This window comes from Martes martes (genome assembly GCF_963455335.1).
Source record: "Martes martes genome assembly, chromosome: 10".
NCBI classification, from domain to species: domain Eukaryota; kingdom Metazoa; phylum Chordata; class Mammalia; order Carnivora; family Mustelidae; genus Martes; species Martes martes.
The window spans coordinates 74004863-74030891 of record NC_137898.1 but is presented as its reverse complement, the minus strand read 5'-3'; the positions used below and the strand labels follow the sequence as shown (position 1 = coordinate 74030891).

General features: G+C 38.5%; 1 protein-coding gene across 1 annotated transcript in view; it reads right to left on the bottom strand.

The window, feature by feature from the left end:
* FOLH1 (folate hydrolase 1) overlaps positions 1 to 25614 on the bottom strand; it is a gene marked incomplete at its 5' end in the record, with an annotated part of 57668 nt that extends 32054 nt beyond the window's left edge. Inside the window, 6 exons of the mRNA XM_080816133.1 lie at positions 2514 to 2700; positions 3554 to 3679; positions 11155 to 11256; positions 17393 to 17579; positions 23431 to 23539; positions 25497 to 25614. Coding sequence (XP_080672259.1) covers positions 2514 to 2700; positions 3554 to 3679; positions 11155 to 11256; positions 17393 to 17579; positions 23431 to 23539; positions 25497 to 25614 — 829 coding nt within the window. The remainder of the gene's footprint in view (positions 1 to 2513; positions 2701 to 3553; positions 3680 to 11154; positions 11257 to 17392; positions 17580 to 23430; positions 23540 to 25496) is intronic.
* Positions 25615 to 26029: the final 415 nt, after the last annotated feature.

The following is a 26029-nucleotide window of genomic DNA, read 5'->3' as shown; positions in this document are numbered from 1 at the left end:
TGAAAAAAGTGGAACACATCTTAGTAAAAATTCAGTCCCTTTCTTTTTTCTTTTTTCAAAGTCGTTTTTTTTTTTAAGATTCTATTTATTTATTTGACAGAGAAAGAGATTACAAGTAGGCAGAGAGGGGTATATGTCTGTGATTTAACAGTCTTGCATTCAACACAACAGCATTCACCACAACACATTCCCTCCCCAATGTCCATCACCCAGCCACCCCATCCCCCCAGACCCCTCTCCTTCAGCAACCCACAGTTTGTTTCCTGAGATCGTCTCTTATGGTTTGTTTCCCTCTCTGGTTTCATCTTCTTTCATTTTTCTCTCCCTTCCCCTATGATTCCCTGCTTTGTTTCTTAAATTCCACATATCAGTGAGATAATATGATAATTGTCTTTCTCTGACTGACTTACTTCGTTCAGCATAAGACCCTCTAGTTCCATCCATGTCTTTGCAAATGGCAGGATTTCATTTTTGATGGCTGTATAATATTTCATTATATATACACCACATCTTCTTCATCCATTCATCTGTCAATGGACATCTGAACTCTTTCTATAGATTGGCTATTGTGGACATTGCTGCCATAAACATTGGGGTGCAGGTGCCCCTTTGCATCACTACATTTGTATGTTTGGGGTAAATACCCAGTAGTGCAATTTCTGGGTGTAGGATAGCTTTATTTTCAACTTTTTGAGGAACCTCCATACCGTTTTCCAGGGTGGCTGCACCATTTTTCAGTCCCACCAACAGTGTAGGAGGGTTCCCCTTTCTCCGCATCCTCACCAACACCTGTCGTTTCCTGATTGGTTAATTTTAGCTATTCTGACTGGTGTGAGGTGGCATCTCACTGTGGCTTTGATTTGTATTTCCCTGATTTGGTGACCTATTTTATCCAAGATGTATACCTTAGCTAGTTTTAAACCACACAAACTCAGGGGTGCCTGGGTGGCTCAGTGGGTTAAGTGTCTTTCAGCTCCAGTCATAAGCCCAGGGTCCTGGGATCAAGCCCCACTTGGGGTTCCCTGCTCAGTGGGGAGCCTGCTTCTCCCTCTGCCCCTGCTCAAGCTCTCTCTGGCTCTCTCTTTCTTCCTCATAAATAAATAAAATCTTAAACACACACACACACACACACACACACAAATTCAGTGATCACAGATATTTGTAAACCTTATCAAATAGCTGAGTACATTCAAAATAAAATGGCTCCCTTTGTTCATGATCGACAGTTTTACAGGGAAGCACATCAGCCCTACACAAGAAAGTGTATCCGGAGCCAGGCTGCTGGAAGCACTCACTTCTCGGTGTGGTGATCTGGGCAGCTGCCCTCTTGTCTCGGTTTCCTTCTGTCAAGCACAGGCAGTAATACTACGAAGCTAATAGGTCTGTTAATACGTGTAAGAGCTGTCATTCAGGAAACACTCCTAGAAAGTTATCACTATGGTATTTATATAACAGATGCAATAAGCATTTTCTAGACTCTATACTTTACTTTTTTTTTATTTTTTTAAAAAGATTTTATTTATTTATTGAGAAACAGAGTATGGGCAGGGAAAGGGGCTACGAGAGAAGGAGACAGAGAATCCTCAGTAGACTCTGGGCTGAGTGTGGAGCCCTATGTGGGACTCAATGTCACAACCACGAAATCATGATCCGGGCCGAAATCAAGAGTCAGAGGCTTAACTGACTGAGCCACCCAGGTGTGCCAGGACTCTATATTTTAAATGTGTCACTTTGGAGGTTTATAGAATGTCTCTTCTGCTGTCCCTTATCCACAAATAGGAAATCCAAAAACTTAAAAACCATAAATTTGGAGGGATTACTTACCATCAAACCCTGATCTGAAAACAGACAAACAAACAAACAAACAAACAAAAAAACCCTGATTTGATGCAAACTCATTTGACAGTAAAATCTAGTTTGAGCAGACATGTGGTTATTCATATTATTTATCCTTTATTACTTACCTCTGCTTATGATTATCCATACATTGTTGCAAAATATTTATATGCCTGCTTCCTGTATTCTATCCCAGCCTCCTGGGTGTCAGGCAGTATAGGGGATATGCCCCATAGTACTTTTAAATATCTGAAAATACCTGAGTTCTAAAACCCATCAGGCCCAAAGTTTCCAAATCAGAGATAAGGGAGGGACGCCTGGGTGGCTCAGTGGGTTAAGCCTCTGCCTTCAGCTCAGGTCATGACCCCAGGGTCCTGGGATAGAGTCCCTCATCAGGCATCAGGCTCCCTTCTCAGCAGGAAGCCTGCTTCTTCCTCTTCCACTCCCCCTGCTGTGTTCCCTCTCTCACTGTCTCTCTCTCGGTCAAGTAAATAAATAAAATCTTAAAAAAAAAATTAAAAAAACAATAATAGGTAAGGGACCTAGCCAATAATTTCCAGTTACTTCTTAGATGTAAAGAGAACTTAAAAAGTCATACTTCATCTGGAAACTCTTTAATAAAATCACGTAAAAATTTTTTTTTAGTCTCTTGTGATGATTAAGGTCTGATCACTCACCATTTGCTGGGTAACCAGGTGTGAGAGGGTCCCCTGCACCATTAAGATTTAAGATATTTCCACGCTGGACACCACGTCCAGGCAGATTCCAACCATCTGGATAGGACTTCACCCCAGGAGCAAAGTAATCAGCAGGATCTGAATACAGAATGACTCCTTTGGCCCCTGCCAGCTGGGCATTTTTAACCTGGAAAACACAATGTCTCTCTTATTTCAGGTTGGTTGTTCCAGATTTGATAATATCTTTTTTGGGGGGGGGGTGAAATTACAGTTAAATGAATAGCTAAACTTTATTTTCAATTTTTACCATTAGACCTACAACAAAGGGCATCGCACAGAGGACTAGCTTTTGCTTTTTCCTACTTCAGTTTCTAAAATTGAGTTTCTAAGAAAAAAAATAAAATAATAAAATAAAAATGGGTTTCTAGGGATGGATCATCCCTCAGAGCTGTAGCTTTAGGAAATGTCCGTAATAGTGATAGCAAGTACTTGTTATTTCTTTCACTAGTCTAGAAGCACAAGAAGAAAGCTGACTCCACAGGCCAGATTTCTATAACATATGACCAGAAGGGAATATTTTTGAAATTTAATTTCTCGCACAAAAGGGGAAAAAAATGAACAGATCAAATGATAGCAATTTTTTTAAAACTGCTGTGTAGAATTTGGTTTCTCTGATTACCTATAATAAAAATTCACATTAAAATTGAATTTAGTAAGTATTTTCAAAGATAACATTAAAAACAAATATACTGATGACAACAACAAATACAGTGAACGTTTCTATGTAGACCACAGACATAATGGGCAAGTTTGGACAAATCTGCTTTGTCCTCCTTGAACTTCTACACTGGTTCAAACTCCAATGACCCAATTTAAAACCCCTGTCTATAAGCTAGTAAATGTGTCCTCCCTATAAAGTGGCTGTATTAGAGAATATGAAAGGATCATGATCCTCAGAAAGTTTTAAGGATATGTTTCTATATAGGTAAGATACAATATATTTTTTTATATAGGGGGTAAAGAAAAAAAATGATTTTTACCTTATTTCCTCTGAAAATTTTCCCGTATCTGGCAATCACAATCTTCCCAGAGCAATTGATTTTCAGGTCCCTCTCTAGTTTAAAGAAGTCTTCAGTCTGTGCATAGTTAACATACACGAGATCACCCTGTTGAGATCAGGAATGATTTAGTACAAGTACGATTTGATCTGAGGAGGTTTCTCTACATGAGGACTGTTTCACACCTTTGAATGAGGGAAGAGGCAAGAGCAGGCAGGAGAAAAGGAGAAAAGCACAAGCCTCACCTAAGAGATTCAAAGGAGAAATGGACTTGAATTAAGACAGGTGGCTGAGTTAGAGATGTATGAATTCAACAGTAAGCTTGGTCTACATGTTTTCTCTAGAGTGGCTATAACGCTATAGAAGTGTTCCCTCCAAGATGTACATGAATATACACGTTGCCGCATGTAGTCTGGAGGGGTCCGGGCACACTAGGTCAAGAAACCCTTGAGGAGGGGCACCTGGGTGGCTCAGTGGGTCAAGCCTCTGCCTTTGACTCAAGTCATGATCTCAGGTCCTGGGATCGAACCCCACATCGGGCTCTCTGCTCAGCAGGGGGCCTGCTTCCCCCTCTCTCTCTGCCTGCCTCTCTGCCTACTTGTGATCTCTCTCTGTCAAATAAATAAATAAAATCTTAAAAAAAAAAAAACAAAAACAAAAAACAAACCCTTGAGGACAGCTTCATTCTTAAAGTACTTTCACAACTAGTAGCCTAATGGGTCTCCACTACCACCCATAAGGAAGAAAACTGCTTTAGGAGTCTGGTTTCATATCATTAGTGTGACCTCATGCAAGTCTTAATAACATCTGTGAATCTCAGTATTCTCATTTCCAAAATGACCTGTTAGATGAGACCAGGATTCTTCATTTTTTTCTCACCTACCTCTACATTAATTTTTGAAAAACAACAATACCCCCTCACATATTTACTTGACATCTAAAATCGTTTATCACACCTTTAAGTAGCTACAACAAATGCAATTGCCAGTATACTATAACTATTAATATTTTGAGAAGCAATTTTACATCACTTTTTATACGTATCCAAAGGAATATACACACTATACTAATTTTCTAGTCAACATCATCCATTTGAAAAGGAAGACACTTTTCAGTGAGAATTTTATCACCCCTTTTCTCCTCAAACTTCTGTCTTGTCCCCCTTTCCCCAAAGAATTTTACTTTAAGGTAAAATATATTTGTGCTGGACACTGGGATGTGCTGCCCAGATTCCCCTTCGACGAGGACCTTCTGGCTCCAGCCACAAGGGAGGCTCTCTGCAAACAGCCTTCGGTTCTCAGGTCTCCTTAGGAATTGCCTCAGCTACAGACAACAGCCCTGCTCAAAGTCATGCCCCTTCTTGGGGTGTCACAGTCTGTGACTGGTCAGTGGGAAGTATAAAGCGTTGGACATTTTAGTCCAACCCAGGACATTTCTGAAGCACTCTTTTGACTCCAGAAACGCCCTCAGGCCAGCCTACGCTGTCCCTGAGCTGCCTTTGAAGTTCATGGCTCCCTCTGCTCAAACCAGCTTCTCTTCCCTCCCCTGACACAATTATTGATCCCAAGAGAATACCTCTTAATTAACGTCTAGGATGCTACGTTTCATTTCAGTTTCTGTGACCTAGAATCTAGGAATGCCTGGAAGTCTTTTCCTGATCACTACCAAACTTCCCTTGATTAAGAGTATGCGTGTGTGTGTGTGTATGCACACTGAATTTTAAAAAATGTCTTGTAACAGGATGTGTGCACTAAGAAAATTCTTTAGGAGTAAGCTAATTATTAGCAGTATCAGATTGAGTCCAACAACATTACAAATTTGTGTAAATGATACCCAACCATAAAATTTTACTTGAAATATATTTCTTAATGCTATTAGATATTAAAACATCAGGTCACTGGATGAAAAAATTGTTGCTAGAATGAGACAGGACTCCACATTAGTTCTATTCACATTTCTTGTTTTTAGACTTAATTTCTGAGAAACCTTAAGATGGGAGTGAAAGAAGTTCTATTGCAGAATTCTCACTAGGTTATTTAAACTCCTTCCAAGTTACAATGCCCAAATCACACACCAATCTATTATCCAAGTTAATTCTAATGATGTCAGCTAGACGCTCAACTAGGCTCATCTAATTTTGCTCAATTGCAAACCATTTGACTTGCCAAATCTCTTGTTACCAGCTATGAGAATCTTTCACTATTGTCTCTTTGTTCAGAACCTCAGAAATTTTTTTTTTTTTTTTTAAATATTTTTTTTTATTTATTTATTTGACAGAGAGAGAGAGATCACAAGTAGGCAGAGAGGCAGGCAGAGACAGAGAGAGGGAGAAGCAGGCTCCCTGCTGAGCAGAGAGCCCGATGTGGGGCTCGATCCCAGGACCCTGGGATCATGACCTGAGCCGAAAGCAGAGGCTTTAACCCACTGAGCCACCCAGGCACCCCCAGAACCTCAGAAATTTTTATGACTCAGAGATATGCTTCATATTGTTTTAGGATGGGTGACAGATGTCTTTCATTTGTAAAAATAAGATAAAAGTGAGTATAAATAAGAAAGTGGGAACAAAGTACCAGCAGGACCTGACCATTGGCTAGTTCTCAATCCAATGTCATTGTACCCTGAGAAATTGGCGGTGGACACCGTTCTCTTTAAAATGATCTGTCTGCCTTTGGAAAGTCTTCACACATCCTAGTTTAAAGTTGCTGGGCTGGACAATTTCTCATATCTCATATTCTTATTTTTATCGTTTCCCCCTTCAGCTACATTTCTCCTAGAATGTGCACAACAAATGTACAACAGATACTAACAAAAAATCGTTTCCAAGCTAATTCTAGGATTCATTTGACAAACACGTTGAAAATATATCATTACGATTCCAGCAATGTTCTATGAACTAGAGATACAGCATGTCCCTGTCCTTGGAGGAACTTACATTCAAGTGAAAGGCAGAAAGATAAGATAATAATAAAAACAGTAACTAACAGGTAAATTACATAGTATATTAAAAAGTGGTAAGTGCTGTAGAAAATTATTTCAAAGTTTAAATAGAATCTAGTACTTGGGTGCATGCAATTTTAAACTAAAAGAGGAAAGTCTACTGAGAAGGTGACATTTGAATCTTTGCTTCAGTAAAGGGGTTACTTTTAGTTCTTATATTTCTTCCTCAGACAATGCAATATTAATGCACTATTAATGGCCGTACTGTATGCCTCATTTATAATTGTTAGCCCTCTCTTGGAGCTCACTCTTAGTCTGTGAATATAGAGTAATTAACCAATTTAATTTCAGTGAATTTTGTCTTAGTGTCAGTGTCCTACTTGAAATTTATCCCTATTTAATATCACCAACTTTGGAGAGACTCCTTCCTTAAATGTCTGTAAGTGGCGGCTGTCTTTTGATAAATCTGCAATCCTCACAAACAAATGAGGGATCGGAGGAGACATTTGTTTAAAAACGACAGTCCACTTTGAAAATGAAAACAAGCATGATAGATATGTCCTCTGGGCAGTTCACAAATGCAAGCTGTCACTGTAGGTTAGAAAAAGGCTTTGTTTTCAGACAATGACCTTCTTGTAAAGTTTACACTGTACCATTGTTCTATGACTGGGAATAAATACAATCTTGCACTGTTAGCCTAGAATTTTCCATTTCTTGTAAGCTTCCATCTTCCTGTTCTTGTTAATTGAAATAGTACCGGGAGGCAAGGCCTTTGGCTCCCAAAACATAGTTCTTAAAGCCCTCAGAATCCATGTCACCTGGGGCCTCCTTGGAAATGAACAATGAAGACCTACCCAAACTCAAGGGCGTGGGAATTAGAACGTGTTTTACAAGCCTTCCAGTCTATTCATGGTACGTGTTGACATTTGAGAACTGCTAGATTAGATTATATTTTTATTTTATTTTCGTTCTAGTTTTTTAAAAAATATTTTATTTATTTATTTGTCAGAGAGAGAGAAAGATCGAGAATGTGCACAAGCCAGGAGAGCAGCAGGCCGAGGGAGAGGCAGGCTCCTCGCCGAGCAAGAAGCCGGATGCAGGACCCTGGGATCATGACCTGAGCTGAAGGCAGACACTCACCTGACTGAGCCACCCAGGCACCCTACAGTGAAACATTTTAAGCACAGACATATATAACTTTAAAAAGAATTAGCATTGCACTGGCTAAGTATAGGTGATCCAGTAAAGCCCATCAGCCAGCAAACTCATCTACTATTTGAACACAAACAAGAAACACAGAATCACAGACTCTTCCTATTAACCTAGAAGGGTTTAGGTCTACTTGAAAGAAATGAGTTAATAATCCCTATGACTCTTACGAATAAAATAATTCTGTCGAAGTCCAAAAATTACTTGCAATTTCCACTAATTATACATTGAACTCACAAACAAATGTGGGAATAATTTTCTCCTTTTGGCATTCTGTCTTCTCATCTAGAAACATACTTTTTTTATACATAATATTTTCACTGCTCAATAAATTTTACAGTGCTCTTTAAGTACTTCGCACTCATTGAAGACTTTTAAAGTGTATTTAATATTTCATGGCTCTTTTAAATTAAGTTTTTTTGTTATATTTCCTGTTCCTATACACTACTTGTCCACAGGGACTTAACTCTAATCTGATAATATTAATGCTATTTTTAAATAATGATGTATTAGTATTTTTTGTATATTCTGATTATACAGCTATATCACTGTAAATAATGAATTAATAAAGAAGACCCAAAGTATAAAAACATAAGGAGAACAATTGGGCAATAATAAAATTAATTTCTTTTCAATAAAGGGCAACTTGGGGTGCCTGATTGGCTCAGTCAGGTAAGCATCTGCCTTTGGCTCAGGTCATGATCCCATGGTCCTGGGTCTGGGCTCTCTGCTCAGCGGAGAGTCTGCCTCTCCCTCACCCTCTGCCTGCCCCCTGTTTGTGCTCTCTCTCAGTATCTCACAAATTAAAAAAAAAAAAATCCTTAAAAAGGTAAGGGCACTTGGGTGGCTCAGTCATTAAGCATCTGCCTTCGGCTCAGATCATGATCCCAGGGTCCTGGGGTCCAGCCCAGCATCAGGCTTCCTGCTCAGGAGGAAGGCTGCTTCTCCCTCTCCCACTCCCTCTGCTTGTGATCCCTCTCTCGCTGCCTCTCTCTGTCAATTAAATAAATAAAATCTTAAAAAACAGAAGAATAAAAATCAATCAATCAATCAAAAATAAAGGGCACTTTAGATAACATGAACAAATGGATGGAAAATTAGAAAAAGGTATTTGTAATATTTAAACCAATATGGAATAAATAATGAAAATATTTAAGAAACCCTTAAATTTAATAAGAAAAAGGTTGAAAATTCAACAGGAAGAAGAGAAGGCTTTACTTAGTCATTGCACAGAATAAAACCAGAACAGCTAATAAATAAATATGTTTACAGATGAGCAACCTCACTTGTAATCAGAGAAATATCAAAAATCACAAAGTCATATAATTTCAAGTGTTGATGAATATATATGAGGAAACAGGAACACTCATTTAGTGTCAGTGGAAGCAATCAACTGCTACAGTCTGGACACTGTGAAATTAAATATTCCTACAAAACAGCAATCTCACAATGGGTTTACTGTAAACAGAGAAACCCTTGCAAGCCCAGACAGGGACGCATATGAGGATATTCACGACAACGCTGTGCTGACGAGGCTTTCGGAGTAAAGCAGTGCTGTCCTCAAAGAGAATGGGTAAGTTACATGTGGTGTGCATGTAACATGGAATGATAGGCAACAGTAAAAAGTAATGAACTACCCTGACATAATGCGACACGGACAGAGTTTTAAAAGGCCATTGATTGAAAAGAGTAAGAGAACAAGGAAGACCTAAAGTTTCATGCTATTTACATAAATTTAAAATACATCAAACACAAAATAAGGCCATATGTTTTCATATGAGCCTGGGTGGCTCAGTCGGTTAAATGTCTGACTCTTGATTTCGGCTCAGGTCATGATCTCCGCTTTGTGAGATTGGAGCTTGCCTAAGATTCTCTCTCTCCCTCTCCCTCTCCACACCCCGCACGGCCTGCTCTCTTCCTCTCTAAAGAAAAACAAAAAAAAGAATATATGCTGCACAGGACACGAATACATTGGGCAGGCGGAGAGGAAGGAGACTGAGAGTAAGAATGAGAGATAAAAAGAAAAGAAAAGAAATTAAATTAAATATCAGACATGGGCCCATGATGGTAAGGCACCTTAATCCTGGAATAAGTCTAAGTGACCTCAGTACACCTGAGATCTAAAAGACATATTTTCACTTCCCAAAATATCTCTTCACTTCCAAATGTTATATATCTCATTCCTATCTCATGTCCACTATGAAATAATTATGATTGTGAGCATTCTATTTATGTGCCAAATAATAGAAATAATTTTTCTAATACTATACCATTAAGAAGCATACTATTCATGTGAAGTAAATTTCATACAACCAATGGAAAATACTCTTTCATTCTAAGTTTGCAAGAGTTTTTAAATTATAAGTTAATAAATCCAATACATTTGAAAATAAAAAATAATATTTTCTCTCTTACTTATTAAAAAATATGGCACTGCCTGGTATTAAATCATCTTTATGTTCTTGTAATAAATTCTAATTGACTAATAAAAGCCTTCCATTAAGTGATACTTCAATATAACCAACTGTAATTAGCAATTTCTTTTGACTGTATCCCGGGCACTTTAACCCAATACATTCAAAATTGAATTTACTTACTGTCAAATATTATAATAGGAGAGACAACTTTTAAAAAGATAGTAATAAATTATATTGAACTCTTTCAATTTAGGTTTCTTATAAAAAACAAAGTACCTTGCAGGAATCTGGGGGTTGACTACAGAATTTCAGATGATAGTTATGCACACTGCTTTACTGAGTAGACCATACAGAATTTTCTAGAATGGACATTCATGCTCTTCATTTGAAAATGGCAACAATACTATTATTCAAATTCTTTGAAAACTAATCACTGCTATGTAACAGTAGTAATTAAGGCAGTGTTTTCATACAATGGAAATTACTTAGCAATAAAAAAGAATGAATTAAAAGCTAAAACACGTGAATCTCATAGACTCTAATTTAGTGAAAGAAACTGGACACAAATGATTACATGCTGTACGATTCCATCGATACAGATTTTAAAATACGCAAAACTAATCAATGTGGCAAAAACAATTAGAATGACTGCCTGGCAGGGGGTCGGGGGTGTGATACTGACTGAGAAAGGACATAAAGGTACTTTCTGAAGTGATGGTAATATTGTGTGTGTTAAGGGGTTTGGATTACACAGGTACATGCATTTGTCAAAAGTCAGTAAATGTGTATTTTGGATTTCTGCATCTCACTGCAGTAGATTTTACCTTTAAAAACTGTCGACAAAGCAATAAATGGTGTTTTTCTTATTAATTCTTATTAATTTTCTTATAAATTCTAATGGCCTGTGAAAAGGGGGTAAATTTGAATTACGTCAAAATCTCCTTATCACTCTTTAATTGTTTCCTGCATGTATGAGGGGGTTCTGTCTGTTATTTGTATATTATTGTATTGCATTGTTACCTCTGGCATCCCCTGGGGAGAGAAGGCATTAAAAGGTGGCACAACATCTGAAACATTTTCATATCCTGGAGGAAGTGGTTCAAACAATGACGAGTTGAAAATCTGGAAAAGTAAAAATAAACTAGTCGAAACTGAGTCAGGTAAAGTTTGATTACTACAAACAAACAAGGAAAAATGTACTTTATCGTTGCTGCCAATAAAGGGTTTTGTATTTTGTATTTTGAAAATACATAACAAATCCCCAGCACTGTGCTAGAAGAATAAACTACAGACCCAGAGAGCATCTATAGAGCACCAGGTTTGACTTAGGAGGGAAATTTTAACACCCAAATAAAAAGTAGCATTGTACTGTAATCTTAAACCCTTATAACATTGCTAAGATAATTATTTAGCAACAAATTAAATACCAAATTTGCTTCAATAAAAAAACTTACATTTGGGGGTGGAATCCATATCTAATAGTATCTAGATACACTGAACAACATTCACACTGAAAAGAACTAAAGATGCTGAACTATATATAAAATATTATCCTTTTAAGTGTATCATCAAATTGGAAGGAAAAAAAAAAGTAAGGAACCTCAGAAGCCAAAAAAAGGGGGCGTGAAAGCAGCAATCTCAAGAGATTCCACTAAAGCCTGGCTTTGCCTTCTCTGGACCCATGAAAGCCAAAACAGAAATTCTGAGATGGTATGATAATTGAGTATAATAAGATACCACTGCATAAAGCTGGGTTGCCAAAGAACACACTTTAGGGTTAAGGATAGTACATATGAGGGCTTGTAAACTGAAGAGAGGGGCGCCTGGGTGTTGCAGTTTGTTGGGCATCTGATTCTTGGTTTCAGCTCAGCTCATGGTCTCAGGGTTGTAAGATTGAGCCCCACGTTGGGCTCTGCACTCAGCATGGAGTCTGCATGGGATTCTCTCTCTCTACACCCCCCCTCTCTAAAAATCAATCAATCAGTCAATCTTTCTAAAAAAGAGATAAAGAGAAGAAAATAGAAAGGATGTCAAGGAGCTAAATTTGAATATATAATGATTAAGAATTTTCCAAACTGATAAAATTATGAACTCTTAAGATTCAGATGGTCCAGTGAATCCTGGCTAAGCTAGTAAAAAACTAATCTGCCTCCAGACCGGTCACAGTAAAATTATGATATTCAATATACTACTTAACGTTCAAAGTTACAAAAAAGAGATTATACAAGAAACCCAAACAGAATAATAGACTGCCACTCACTTCTCAACAACATTAATGGATGCCACAAAGCTGTCAAATATTCTCTCCATGTGTGAAGGGACAGTAACTGCCAAACTACAAATCTAGGTCCCACAAAAACATCCTTCCTTTGGAAAATGAAATGGGAATGCCTGGGTGGCTCAGTCGATTAAGCATCCGACTCCTGATTTTGGATAGGGTCATGATCTCAGGGTGTTGACATTGAGGCCCATGCTGGACTGCAAGCTGGGTGTGGACCCTGCTTAAGATTCTCTCTTTTCTTTCCTTTGCCCCTCCCCTCATGCATGTACCTCCCTTCCCCCCTCTCCAAAAGACTTAAAAAAAGGAAATGAAAGACATATTTCCTACCAAAAATTAACAGCTTGGAGCCAAACTTAAAAAAAAAATCTCTAAAGGATATCATTGAACAAAACAAATAAAGCCTCTAAAAGAAGCTCGAAGACGATTCAAGAAAGACTGATAAGGAAGGTATCCTGATTATGTGGGAAAAATGAATAAGTATGTACTGTACATAATAATGAAAACAAGTATTATTCAAGTTGACAAGAACAAGATTGAATTAGAATTATGGGCATAAACTGATAGGGTATGACCAAAGTGAAAGTATTCTAAGATGTCTGTATTGTAGAAATATTGACTGAGCCCCATACATACTTTAAGGTTTTGCTGAGTCATTTTGACCTTGGTAAACGGTCAAGTATAGCTTCTCTGGGAGCCCAGGAGGAGAGCCCACAAACATAAGAAGTTGAAAACTTCCTTTCTTTTATCACAACCAGGAGTTGATTTGGGGGATATTTATTTCTATTTCTTTATCTTTTTAAAAAAGATTTTATTTATTTATTTGACAGACAGAGATCACAAGTAGGCAGAGAGGCAGGCAGAGAGAGAGAGAGGAAGGAAAGCAGGCTCCCTGCTGAGTAGAGAGCCCGATGTGGGACTTGGTCCCAGGACCCTGGGATCATGACCTGAGCTGAAGGCAGAGGCTTTAACCCACTGAGCCACCCAGGTGCCCCTCTATTTCTTTAAATAACATGCTATGTTTCAGATTTAGGCATTATCTATGGACATTGTGACAGTTCAACTGTTTTCATCCCTCAGTACCATGTTGAAAAGTAGTGATAGATAATCTAAACTCAAAGGGAATTTTTTTAATGTCTCACAATTAATTTTGATAGTTGCTATGACCTTTATTGGGTGATATAAATTAACTTCCTTTCCAAGTTTACTAAGAGTTTTTATCATGAATTCAAGTTCCATTTGTTCAACGCTTTTTTTGGGAGGGGGGGATTTTTTTTGAGATATGCAACTTTTCTTTTTCATAATGATAATTATATTACTTACATGTACATATTACATATTACACATTTGTCCTGTATTTTTGCAATTTGCTTGTTGGGTTATCATTTCTAGATTATACTTGCCTTATGAAATGAGTGCAGTTTTTAACATTCTTTGAAATAGGTTGTATTATATTTAAATGATCTTTTAGTCTTTCAAACTTAAAGGAAAACCAGTTGGTCTTGACGCCCTGTGTTGTGGGAGTTTTTGAAGAACTGATTTAATTTCTTTGAAGTTATAGAACTATTTGGATTTTTAATAATACATTATTGTGTCAATTTTCATTTTTTTTTTCCATTTCACCTCAGCTGTGAATTACTGGCACACATCTTCCTAGCATTATCTTTTCTTATCTTTCTCATCTGTGTGGCATCTCTAGAGATGCCTCTTTTTTCACTCCTTATTTATTTAGGTTTATTTAGGCTTTCCTTATATTTTTCTTTATTGATCTTTGTCCTTTAGGGGACAAAAGGGATTATTTGGGTGGATTACCTCATCAGTGCTGACCGGGTAATTCCAGATGGACTAGTTAAAGGTCACATTCCTGGGAGAGGCTGAAACTGCATTAGGTTGGATATTAAGTCTTGGTTTGCTGAGTGGGGCTCAGTACAAGTAACTCCATTTGGGGCCTGTTGTAACTTTTCCTCCAACACATAAAAAGAAATTTAGAATTGTTGGTGAAATGAAACACTTAGGTAGTGACCCTCTTTATCTCTTAATAAGGTTTTTGACTTTGCCCTAAAACTTACTTTTTAAGATAAAACCATTTTTTAAGTCAATATTTACTTGGTGTTTCTTTTTCAGTTTTGTTGCTTTCAAACTTGTTGTGATGTTATGTTCAAGTCACTCCTTATAAAATAGTACATAGCTGATTTTACTTAGTCTGACACATTATGTTTTTAATCAGATTTTTTCCTTTAGATATTTTTCTAATTACTGATACACAGCATTTAAGTCACTTTTACTCTCCTATTATGTGATTTTTACTCTTCCTTTTTCGCCCAGTGCTCCTTTTTCTTATGTGAAAATCGTGTATCCTGGGCAGCTGTCTTAACTTGAGCTCAAATAAAACTCTTTTGCCATTCCTTTAAAATTTAAAAGGTTTGTCCATTTTGTGTCAACAGTTGAATAGTGCTTGCTTCAGGAAAGGGAGAATTAGGGAGGAAGCAAGGCACTTTGGAGAAGTATGTGACTCTTTATGTTCACGTGTACTTTGAATAAAAATAAAAATGGAAAATGAACTAATGATATAGCTTTATAGGAACTAATGATAGGAAGCTTTAGGCAGTGTGATATTGTGATTTATAGTAAATGTATATTTGATCTGCATCCATGTCTGGCACGGAGCTCCTAAAACCTCCTAAAAGGAATTTCCTGATGAAAGCAACAAAGCTGTCTATTGTTATGTTAATGACTTAACTTTTGGACACCTCTTCAGGATGGGAGCTGGTAGCCAGGAGAACCAGCTTAGTGATTACAGGGTTGGGACTTTCAGGCCCACTGCCAAACTCCCAACCAGGAGGAGAGAGGAGCTAGAAGTTGAATCAATCACCAATAGTCAAAATTGAATCATCACACGTATGTAATGAAGCCTCCATAAAAACCCAAAGGATAGGGTAAAGAGATTCTGGGTTGGTGAACACACGGAGATGTCGGGGGCCTGGGGCTCCTAGAGAGGACCCGGAAGCTCTCTACTCTTACCACACACTTTGCCCTATACATCCTTCATCTGGTATTGATTCATATCATTTATCATCCTTTTAATAAATCAGTAATTTGAATGTAAAATGTTTTTGCATATGTTAATTTACTCTAGCAAATTAACCTGAGGAGGGGATCATAGGAACCTCTGATTTCTGCCCATCTGTCAGAAGTACAGTTAACAACCTGGGCTTTCAACGGGCATCCTGAGTTGAAGGGGGTCACTGGAACCTCCAGTCTATAGCTGGTAGGTCAGAAACACAGGTTGGGCTTGCAACTGGTATCTGAATGGGAGGGGGAGGGGGCAGTTTTATGAGACTGAACTCTTACCTATGGAATCTGACACTATCACCACATAAATAGCGTCAGAATTGGGTTGAATTATAGGGCACCCAACTGGTGTCTGAGAACTGCTTGTTGTATGTGTAGGGAAAACACTCCCCATCCCAACAGAAATTGGACAAGGAAGCCAAAAGAGACAGCTAACACCATTCCAGAAAATCTCCAGAATGACGTTTCTACATGATAAACCTTTATATTATGTGACAAGGTTGAAGAATTTAATAAATGCCAATAATGGCAAAACAAACAATGAAATGGAATAATAAAAGCAAAGTCACAGTCAAAATTGGGAGGTAAAAGAAGGAAAAAAGAAGTGCAAGTTTGTTATTTTCCTCATTGTATATAGATCATCCCCAAACCTGACAGATCAAGACAGAGAAAGAAAAATACACACACACACACACACACACACACGTATATTTATTTAACATTATCTATCTCTTATTTCATCATTAAATAACTTTCCTAAACATACTTTTATAAACTGCTTAGTACTTAATTATATAGATATCTCCCCACTTATCTAACAAATGTTATGGGACCATATATGGTATACTGATATTCCATGTAACTTTTTTTTGAATACCTTTTAAATTTTGAGATAGTTTAATATTTTAAAAAGATAAAGTATTAACTACAATAATTTAAATAGTAGTTAATATGGAAAGTTTTAAATCATATTAGGAAATTTAGCATGGGATTACATCACTGACAGGAACATGTAACAGCATATTTGCCATTAAAAGACTGATTCATTAGTCAATAGAAGGTGATCGACATATTAGGAAAAAAATTTTTAAATGTATATATATTTAAATCACATGACATTTTCAGGTCACTGATCAAGGTGGACATATTTGAAGCTATATACAATTGAGAAGGCCCAACTAACAAAAGGACAGAAGGAAACTATCTAGATTGAAAGGGGCTATTTCAGTTAAGATACAATAGCTCTAAAACTAAGGTATGATAAACAGGGTTAAGCAAAAGAGTTTTACTTTACCAGCATTCATACTGAATACATATCATACTAAGAAATACCTCGATTACTTGTATTATCTTTTCTTCCTCAAGTATATACCCTAACTTGCAAACAAGATTATAAATTCTTTAGATAATCATTCTATAGACATTCTCTCCAAACTCTCTTCTGCCTTCAAATGCCCATATCCAAGTTCTGGGCACAGAGCTGAACACATGATCTTATAAGTCATGCCACTGAGTACGAATAAAAAGCAGCAGTCTCAAACTACACACCACGTGTCTTGAGTTTCCTCACACCCCCACACTTAGTATCTTTTATAGTCTGAACCTATAAAAAATTGTGTCTATTTTATTTGCCCGAAAGTATTAATATATATCATATTCTGTATCAGCACGCAATACTAAAAAACAGAATATACAACTGTCATCAAGCATTAATTTTTCCAACATCACTCCAAATTCAAACATCATAGGAAAGGAATTGACAATGGCAAAGGGATACTAAAGACAACATTCCCAAGTTCCAATAATATTGATTTCTATCAATAATTAGAGATGGTATGAGGGCATACTCTCATAAAAGCTGTTTAAAAATAATAGAGATGAGGATAGTTTCTTATCTCTTTGTTTTACCTCATTTCCGTCTTCATCAATTATTGAGATGTAGTTGGGATGAGTCTTATTTGGATAGGACAACAGGACATCATAATGGGCTAACTCAACAGAATCCAGGCCAAATTCTTTCCACTGGGATTGAATTTGCTTTGCAAGCTGAAAGTTTTGTTCTGTTCCTGCTAAATGTGGCAGCCGTGTAAAATTACTGGTGAACAAAAATTGAAAGTGGTTAGAAATTAATGTTTAGTCAGCCTTTCTCCCAAATGAACAACCAAGGAAGGCAGATTGACATTTAAAGGGTGCTTTGAAATGTGATACTTTAAAAAAGCAAAGTGGTACTATTATCGCATCAAATAGATTTTCAAAGCGTATTTTGAAGTTTTCATGCTCTAATTTGTACTTATTCAAGAGAAAAATTGGAGAAACTGATCTTTGTAGAAAATTGTTATGTGCAGTCCTGTGGGTGTCCCTAGATAGTAGATGAGGAAAGTGTCCTCTTCTTTCCTTAAGACTCATGCATCTTAGAACTTTCATGGAATTATTTATTTCACTATGTGAAATAGATTTAGAAGGTAAAAGATATTTTCATACAAAATACCAAGGTGTGACATGCCAAGAATGATTGATAATTACATTTATTTTTAAATACTTCAAGTTATGGCCAAGTGAGAAACTTTTTGATTAGCAACCTTTATAAAGTATCTTCATTAAAGAATAATCTAAACATATTTTGAGAATCTCAGACTGAATCTCTTGTGCTCCATTCATTGTGCATAGTAATTCACTTAAAAATCAATGATGATAATAAGCCTGACCAGGAATATCTCTAATGAATAAGCTATGTGGGCAGAATTTCAGCTATCAAAAATATTTTCACGAGTTTATTACTTTCCCATTTAATATATCTGGATACTGGTGCCTTTGTTGTTTAAATTTCTCTCTCTGTCTTGGAAATGTGTTGTTTCCCTGAAGATTCAGCTCATTGGTATTTTCATCTTAACCCACTTAAAGAGAAAAAAAAATCCACATGCCATCATGTATCATAAAAAGACATTTATTTCTAGATCTTCACACACTTCTCCTTCTGAATATGTAGGGTTTTTTTTTTCTAAAACCAACACATGTCCATCCTTATAGGGTTGTTTTTTTTTTAATTAATAGGCAATATGACTATAATTCCATTTTTAAATGTTTACTTTTACTGTAAATTTATCTTAATTTTTGACTTGGAAAATCAACTTCCCAGAAGAATAACTCTCAATTTAAAAAAAAATGGAGTTCTTGTGATTACTTTTTATTAATTCTATTATAATAATTTACACTGTATTTACAAAGATAGTATTAAAACCCCTATTCAAAAAATGTTTAAGGGCTTAACACTATAGGGGTCAAAGGTGGGCTGCCCCAAGATGGGCCACTTTGGCACGAACATTATTCTGAGCTGAAGGTCATCAAAACCCTTACAGTCTCAAAAGAAACTTCTGCCACTCCCTTAAAAACACAGAAGACTCTAAATTGATGATCTTTCTCAAAATAAGGGTTATGAGCAGAAATCAATTTTATCTGAGTGATCCATCTGTATGGCAGGGCAAATATCTAATTACCAAACATCTGCTTTTCTTATCACCCTACAAAGTGCATTCCTTTCATATACCTCATTTTGCCTGTCTTTGGAATTCCCATGTCTATATGGATTCCCCACGCATACACTATTAAGTCTGATTTTCTCCCATGAATCTCTCTTGTATTTCGAATTTCGAATGTGTATTCACAAAAGGTAGTAACAAAAATAATACAATTCTAAGAGGCAGCTGAGCTGTCTTTGTATCTTTTCAATGTATACCTGCAGAGATAACAGAAAAAGAGCCAACACGTTGTTATTTTTTTTCTATATTCTACAGATCACAAACTGTAACATAACTAAAGTAGATGCAGATTATGCATATTTCTTCAAGTCAGAGTGATCACTGTCGCTACATGTAAGAAATAGGGCACTGGCTGGCTCAGTTTGGTTGAGCATGTTCCTCTTGATCTCAGGGTTGTGAGTTTGAGCCCCACGTTAGGGGTACAGTTTACTTAAAAAAAAAAAAAATAAGAAAAACGAATAGTTGTCAATAGGGAATCTTGAACCTGTTCTCCCTACCACCAAAAAAGAAAGGAAGGAAGGAAGGAAGGGAGCGAAGGAGGGAGGGAGGAATTGATTATCAGACCTGGCTACTAGGAGCGAAATTCCTCGTAATACTTTTGTAATTACCAATGAGGATACAACGCTATGCTACAATCAGGGCTGGAACCCACACATTGGAGCAAAGCTGATCCTAATGAAGAGTAGGAAAAAAATTCACTTCCAGTGATAAATAAACTCATACAATCCTGTAAATGGTATAGCAGAGGTTTTGCAACTAACCCCTGTAATCCTGGCTAAATCTTCAGTTTCTCATCTATACCCGTGGAAAATATTGCTGCCTCACTACTTTCCAAAGCTCTGTAGCTCAATTAGGTAACTTAAACTGCACCTCTTAATTTTTCTTGTTTTAATCAGTTATGAAATGCGTTGCAAGTAATTTGCCGATTCTACTAAAACATCAAATTTTCTTTTTTTTTTTTTTTTAAGATTTTATTTATTTGTCAGAGGGAGAGAGAGAGAGCGAGCGAGCACAGGCAGACAGAGTGGCAGAGGGAGAAGCAGGCTCCCCGCGGAGCAAGGAGCCCGATGTGGGACTCGATCCCAGGACGCTGGGATCATGACCTGAGCCGAAGGCAGCCGCTTAACCAACTGAGCCACCCAGGCGTCCCTAAAATATCAAATTTTCTTAAAAAATAATAATTTACAGATCATTCCAAATAGTCAACAACTTGTATTTAAAAATGGGCTCATGGGACACCTGGGTGGCTCAGTTGGTTAAGCAGCTGCCTTCGGCTCAGGTCATGATCCCAGGGTCTTGGGATCGAGTCCCGCATCGGGCTCCTTGCTCGGCAGGGAGCCTGCTTCTCCCTCTGACTCTGCCTGCCACTCTGTCTCCCTGTGCTCTCTCGCTCTTTCTCTCTCTGACAAATAAATAAATAAAAAAATAAAATAAAATAAAAATGGGCTCACATATCTCTGTCTGGCTAGAAAAGTGCCATGTATCATTATAATATCTCAATTAATAAAGAGACCTGTTAGTACTCCTGTTTTAATACATTGTGTCTGGCTTACAAATGATGGAAAGGGCTTGCAGGACCTAGATGTCTGGAAGGCAGCTAGTAAAAGCACTCAAAGGCATGTAACGGAAATTCTGAGCCCAGGAGTCTAAAACAGTTTTCCAAAATAATCTTATTTTTAGGAACCTGGAAGAAGGGAAGGAAAATTTCCCTAAAGAGGTGCAAAGTAGTGAACAGAGCTGAGAATTCAACCAGGTGTTTTCAAAACAGAAGGGAAACAGGACAACCCTGTATCTGAGGGAGGCCGGGATCCACCCAGCCACAACGGAGAGGCAGACAACTTGGAAATAGAGAGGATCTTTACAGAGAAAAGGAGGATAAGATAGCAGATCTGAGGCTTTACCAACCCCTGGCCTATTGACAGAATTAGATTGAAAGCTCTCTGATGGCTGAATGGCAAATGAGAAAATCTGGAGAGTCCAGGAAGTTTCCGGTAATTCTGTGGTCCTTGTGATGTGGGAAACAAAAGCAGAAGAAAAATTATTAAATTTCCTTACTACCTAGAGCCCACTGACAAGTCCTTCAAACAGGCGGAGTGACATTCCTCTAGGGACTCAGCTGCTTCAATGTTAATATTTTGCTAAGGGCAAAAGGCACTCCTAGCCTGAACCACTCTCCTGCCCCCAGCCGGGATCTGGTAAGTCTACTTCAACGTATAAAAATTCCTTTGGAAACTTCCTTTATCTCTAACCCCCCCAAGATACATGTTGGCAATCATCCTCCAAGCATATGACCCACTGATATACATCTGAAGGGTCTCATGACTAAGGTTTTATTAGATGGTAATAAATGACATTTTCCAAACAACAGCTAGCCCCCTCAAGGTCCTGGAAACCTTGCTTCCCAATTCCTTTGAGACTTACACTATCCCTAACCCTATCCCAACGTGAAAGTGTATAATGGGCCACTCCTCATGACCCTGGTGCAGCTCTTTCTACCCACAGGTCTTGTCCCTGTGCTTTAATAAAATTACCTTTTTGCACCAAAGACATCTCAAGAATTCTTTCTTGGCTGTCAGGTTCGAACCCTAACATCGTCTTTCCTATATCACTTGGAGGTATGAACTGGGTTCTCATAATTTCTTTCTTTTGTGCTAGTGGTAAAAATGCTTGAGCTCTAAACAGAGGAGTTCGGTTGGGGTCATGGAGAATAAGCAAGAAACTAACTGCTTTCATTTTACTCAGGGTCTAGAAAAATAAGTGAAGACATTCATGTTTCTTCTCTACCAGTCAGTCCATGTCCCAGATTAGGAAAGGAAGCAGGGGACAGTAGCTCTGTCTAGGAGTGAACATTATATCTTGCCAGGACTCCACTTTGATTTTATCTATTAAATATAATTATAGCAAAATAACTCCAAGAGGCAGAGGAGGGGTTTCCACAAAATTCAAGCTTCTGGGTCTTTCAGTTGAAATGGCCCTTCCAAAGACTTGGAAGCTGCCCTAGCACATTTTTATGCACAGTTTTAAATCTATTGTAATAGGAAGTACCTGGGTAGCTCAGTTAAGTATCTGCCTTCAGCTCAGGTCATGATCCTGGGGTCCTGGGATGGGGCCTCCATCCAGATCTCTGCTCCTGGGGAGCCTGCTTCTCCCTCTCCCTCTGCTGCTCCCCCTGCTTGTGCTCTCTCTCTCAAACAGATAAAGAAAATCTTAAAAATAACTAAAAAATAAAACAGACATATGTGTTTATATGATCATGTATGTGCACATCTATGCATTTTTGTGCATATATATGCGTGTGTATATAAACTGTCTTTTATATAAAATTATAAATTGTACTCACTAAGGAGTCCTTCAATCACTATCAGGAACTCCAAGTATTTTACTTTGAAAAAGCTAAGTGTTCTAATCAGTTACATACAATCATTCCACACAAGTGTTTTATTTATAGTTGCTTTGCAAATACTCTTTAAACTTTACTCATTTACGGGGCACCTGGGTGGCTCAGTGGGTTAAAGCCTTGCCTTTGGCTCAGGTCATGACCCCAGGGTCCTGGGATGGAGCCCCGAGTCGTCGGGCTCTCTGCCTGCTTCCCCCGCCCACCCACCCCTCTCTCTGCCTGCCTCTCTACCTACTTGTGATCTCCATCTGTCAAATAAATAAAATCCTAAAAAAAAAAATTTACTCATTTACATCTTTTGCTCTACACTACAGACAGCTATTTCGGAAACAGGGAGCTAGTTTTCAAACCATGTTACATATACACTCTCTAATTCATCCTTGTCACAATGATATCACGATCATCATTTTATGGATGTGGAAATGAGAGCTTAGGAAGGTTAAGTATTCACTCCAAGTGACTTTACTGTCAATGGGCAAAGATGGAATTTAAATTCAAGTATATCTGAGTCCAAAGGCCAAGTTTATTCTTTTGACTAAAATACAATGTCTTCTAAAACAAGAGTCAGCAAATTCTGTTTCACTGACCGGATCCAGCTCACTTCCTTGTTTTTTTTTATGGTCTACAAGCTGAAAATGGTTATTACATTTTAAATAGCTTAAAAAAGAGAAGAATATTCTGTGACATATATGACCTTCAAATTTCAGTGCCCATAAATAATTAAATTATTGCAGCTGCCACTCTCGTATGTTTACGTATTTTCTCTGGCCTCTTCTGTGCTATAGCAGAGCTGAGTAGTTGTGACAGAGATTGGCTGGCCTACAGGGGCTGGTCCTTTACGGCTGGTTTAATGACTCCTGCCCAAAATTTTCTCTAGTGATACAGTTTAGCTAACTGTAAGGTTTTCAACAAATAAAACTTTTTTAAAAAGTCAGTTCCTGTATATGAAATATTGAAAAATTTTCTGAACAGAATAACAAATTACCCATATAAGCTATCAAGTATATGCTTACTATAAGAACCTCTTGATGTTGTCAGCTTTCAATTCATCCAAAAATGCCTTCTTCACATTATGCTGTGGGACAATGTTAGTAGGTTCATTAGAGGATCTTATAAACCGACCTGTAAAATATATACAAAGATAGGAATGAGACATGAGCTCACACACAGGACGTATTTTCCCTTATTTTATATCTGTCATGCATGAAACACAAGGTATCAATGACCTCCAGTAGAAACTGAGATTCTCTTACGTTTAATTTCTCTTGCTCTTCCAACCGGGGGAAAAAGGAATCATGGAAACACTTTTCAAATACAGATCAGTCACAACATATTTTTAAACTCAATTTCAATAACAGGTATTGCTGTGATTCTAAAAAAGCAAAATGTTTTCTAAGACGACTAAATTAAATATGTTTCAACTAATGGGGATAAACAAGATCTCTTAAAGGTTAAGGCAAAAAGGAGATCTACCTATTTTATCCTGGAAGCTTCTATCCCAAGCGACTGCTCCTCTGCTGACTCATAATGAGCATTTAGTAAATGCTGATAATGAATTAATGATGAATCTATTTCAAGTACATAAATTATTGTTCTGTTTCAGAAACTAAAGCAAAATGTGTTGAGATTTTGTGTTTCTAGTTGAAGCAGCTTGAGACTTTGAACTTCAGAAAGCTAAAAGAAAACTACAATCTACCCCACGGCTCTGCACGATGCCCAGTGCACACAGAGGCCAGAGGGAACAGGTAGCCAGATCATGTAGAGCAGTTGATTAGCTCTGGTAGATGCCTTTTAATCTGGGGGAAATGAGACATCTTTATAGGCTTTATTTAGAGAAATGATACAATCTGGGCATAAAATAGTTATCAAAATCAACCACCCAGCTTTTGTGGAACTTTCCAGTTATTAATGATATACATGCATACACACATACATATATACACTTGCACAGTGAAACAAAGGGGTGGCAGCAAATGAAAATACAGTTCCACCCCTACATAAAACAAAAGGACTTGGATTCGACTGGGATCAGGAACGGGCACACTGAGGATGAAATGCTTTAATCCAGAGTTGAAAAATGAACAAAATGAAGAGGTGGGAGGCCTGTGGGGGAGAGGAAAGCAGAGAATCCTAGGAAAAAATTAACAATTAATAAAGAACTTGTTCTGTGTCATCCGCTGGGCGGTGAATTTAGGACAGGGTGAACTACCTTATACTAGTCCTGTGCGCCAGCGTCCAATTAGAAACATCCCCTCATCGAGAAGGAATAAAGTGCCAACAACCCAACACCGTGCTGGGAGCTTTAAGTGCTGTTTCATTTACCATTCCGAATAAATTACAGAGATTTCCTCATCTTAAAAATTTGAAAACTGAGGCCAGGAGAGACTCAGTAAATTGATCAGAGCCACAGAAGAGTAGCAGAGGCAAAATTAAAATCTAAGAGTCTGAGCTTTTCTGGGCTGTCCTTGGTTCTTTACGAAGTTGGGTCAAGAGTGAGAATCAGTGCACAGAGCAACGCAAAAGACCTACCGGAAAAGATCTGTTCAGGGCGCTGAAAAATCATAGCCCGTTTCCAAACGTTCCTCTAATTATCTGACTGTCGAGGATGAAAGAATGAGGAGAGAAAAGGGCCCCCGTGCAACAATGCCCTATGTATACCCACTGTATACATGAAGCAGCCCAGGTTCCGGACGACTGTAGACCCCAAACAGGTGAGAGTCCTTTCTGGCAAAGCTCCCTGGGCGGCCCGATTCAACTCCCCCGCTCGTCCTAACACGTACCAGTTTCTCAAAGAGCTCGAGGGGGTGGCACCGGCTGAGTGAAGTCCAGTTTCAGGGTCTCTGCGTTCCACTCCTTACCCCGGGTGACTGTCCTGCCATAGCCTGTCCTGACCCCCCGTGTCCCGTCTCCAGCGACCCCCAGCTAATCCGTGGGGGCCTGGTCCCCACCTTCCCGCAAACCAAACCACCGTCCCCGGGGGAAACACGCTCCAGGACCGCACTCGACAGCGGCCCGCGAGTCCCGGGAACCGCGGCGCCGCGGGTAGACGCCGGCGTGCGCGAGTCCAGCGCGCCCCTACCGAAGAGGAAGCCGACGATCAGGAGGCCGGCGGCCAGCACCAGCGCCCCAACGCACAGCCAGCGCGGGCGGCGCCAAGCGACAAAGGTCGAGTCGGCTTCGTGCAGGGGATTCCACATCTCGGCGCGCCCGGCGGGCCCCCCTGGGCCCTGCGCCTCTGCTGTGGCCCCTCTGCAGCGCGGCAGCGGGACCCAGGCGTCCTCCCACTCGCGCCGCGCTTCTCCGCTACTGAGGGCTGGAGGGCGCTTCCTGCCCGGGACTCTAGTTTCTCCGCCCTAAAGTAGTTCTAGCTCACTCCGAACCAATCAGCTTCGGGGGTCCTTAAAAGTGCGAACAATGGTAATTCAGCATCCTGAAGCTGTCCGATGGTGACTTCTGTACTTTGCTGTATGTCTGTGTACAGCAAATTAAAACCTTTCTAAAAAAAAAAAAAAAGGCATAGCATGATCTCACTTTGAGTTTCTTGAAGTATTTTGTGTGTGTACATAGAAAAATGTCTGGGTAGGATTAGTACCGAAATGTTTACAGTATTTA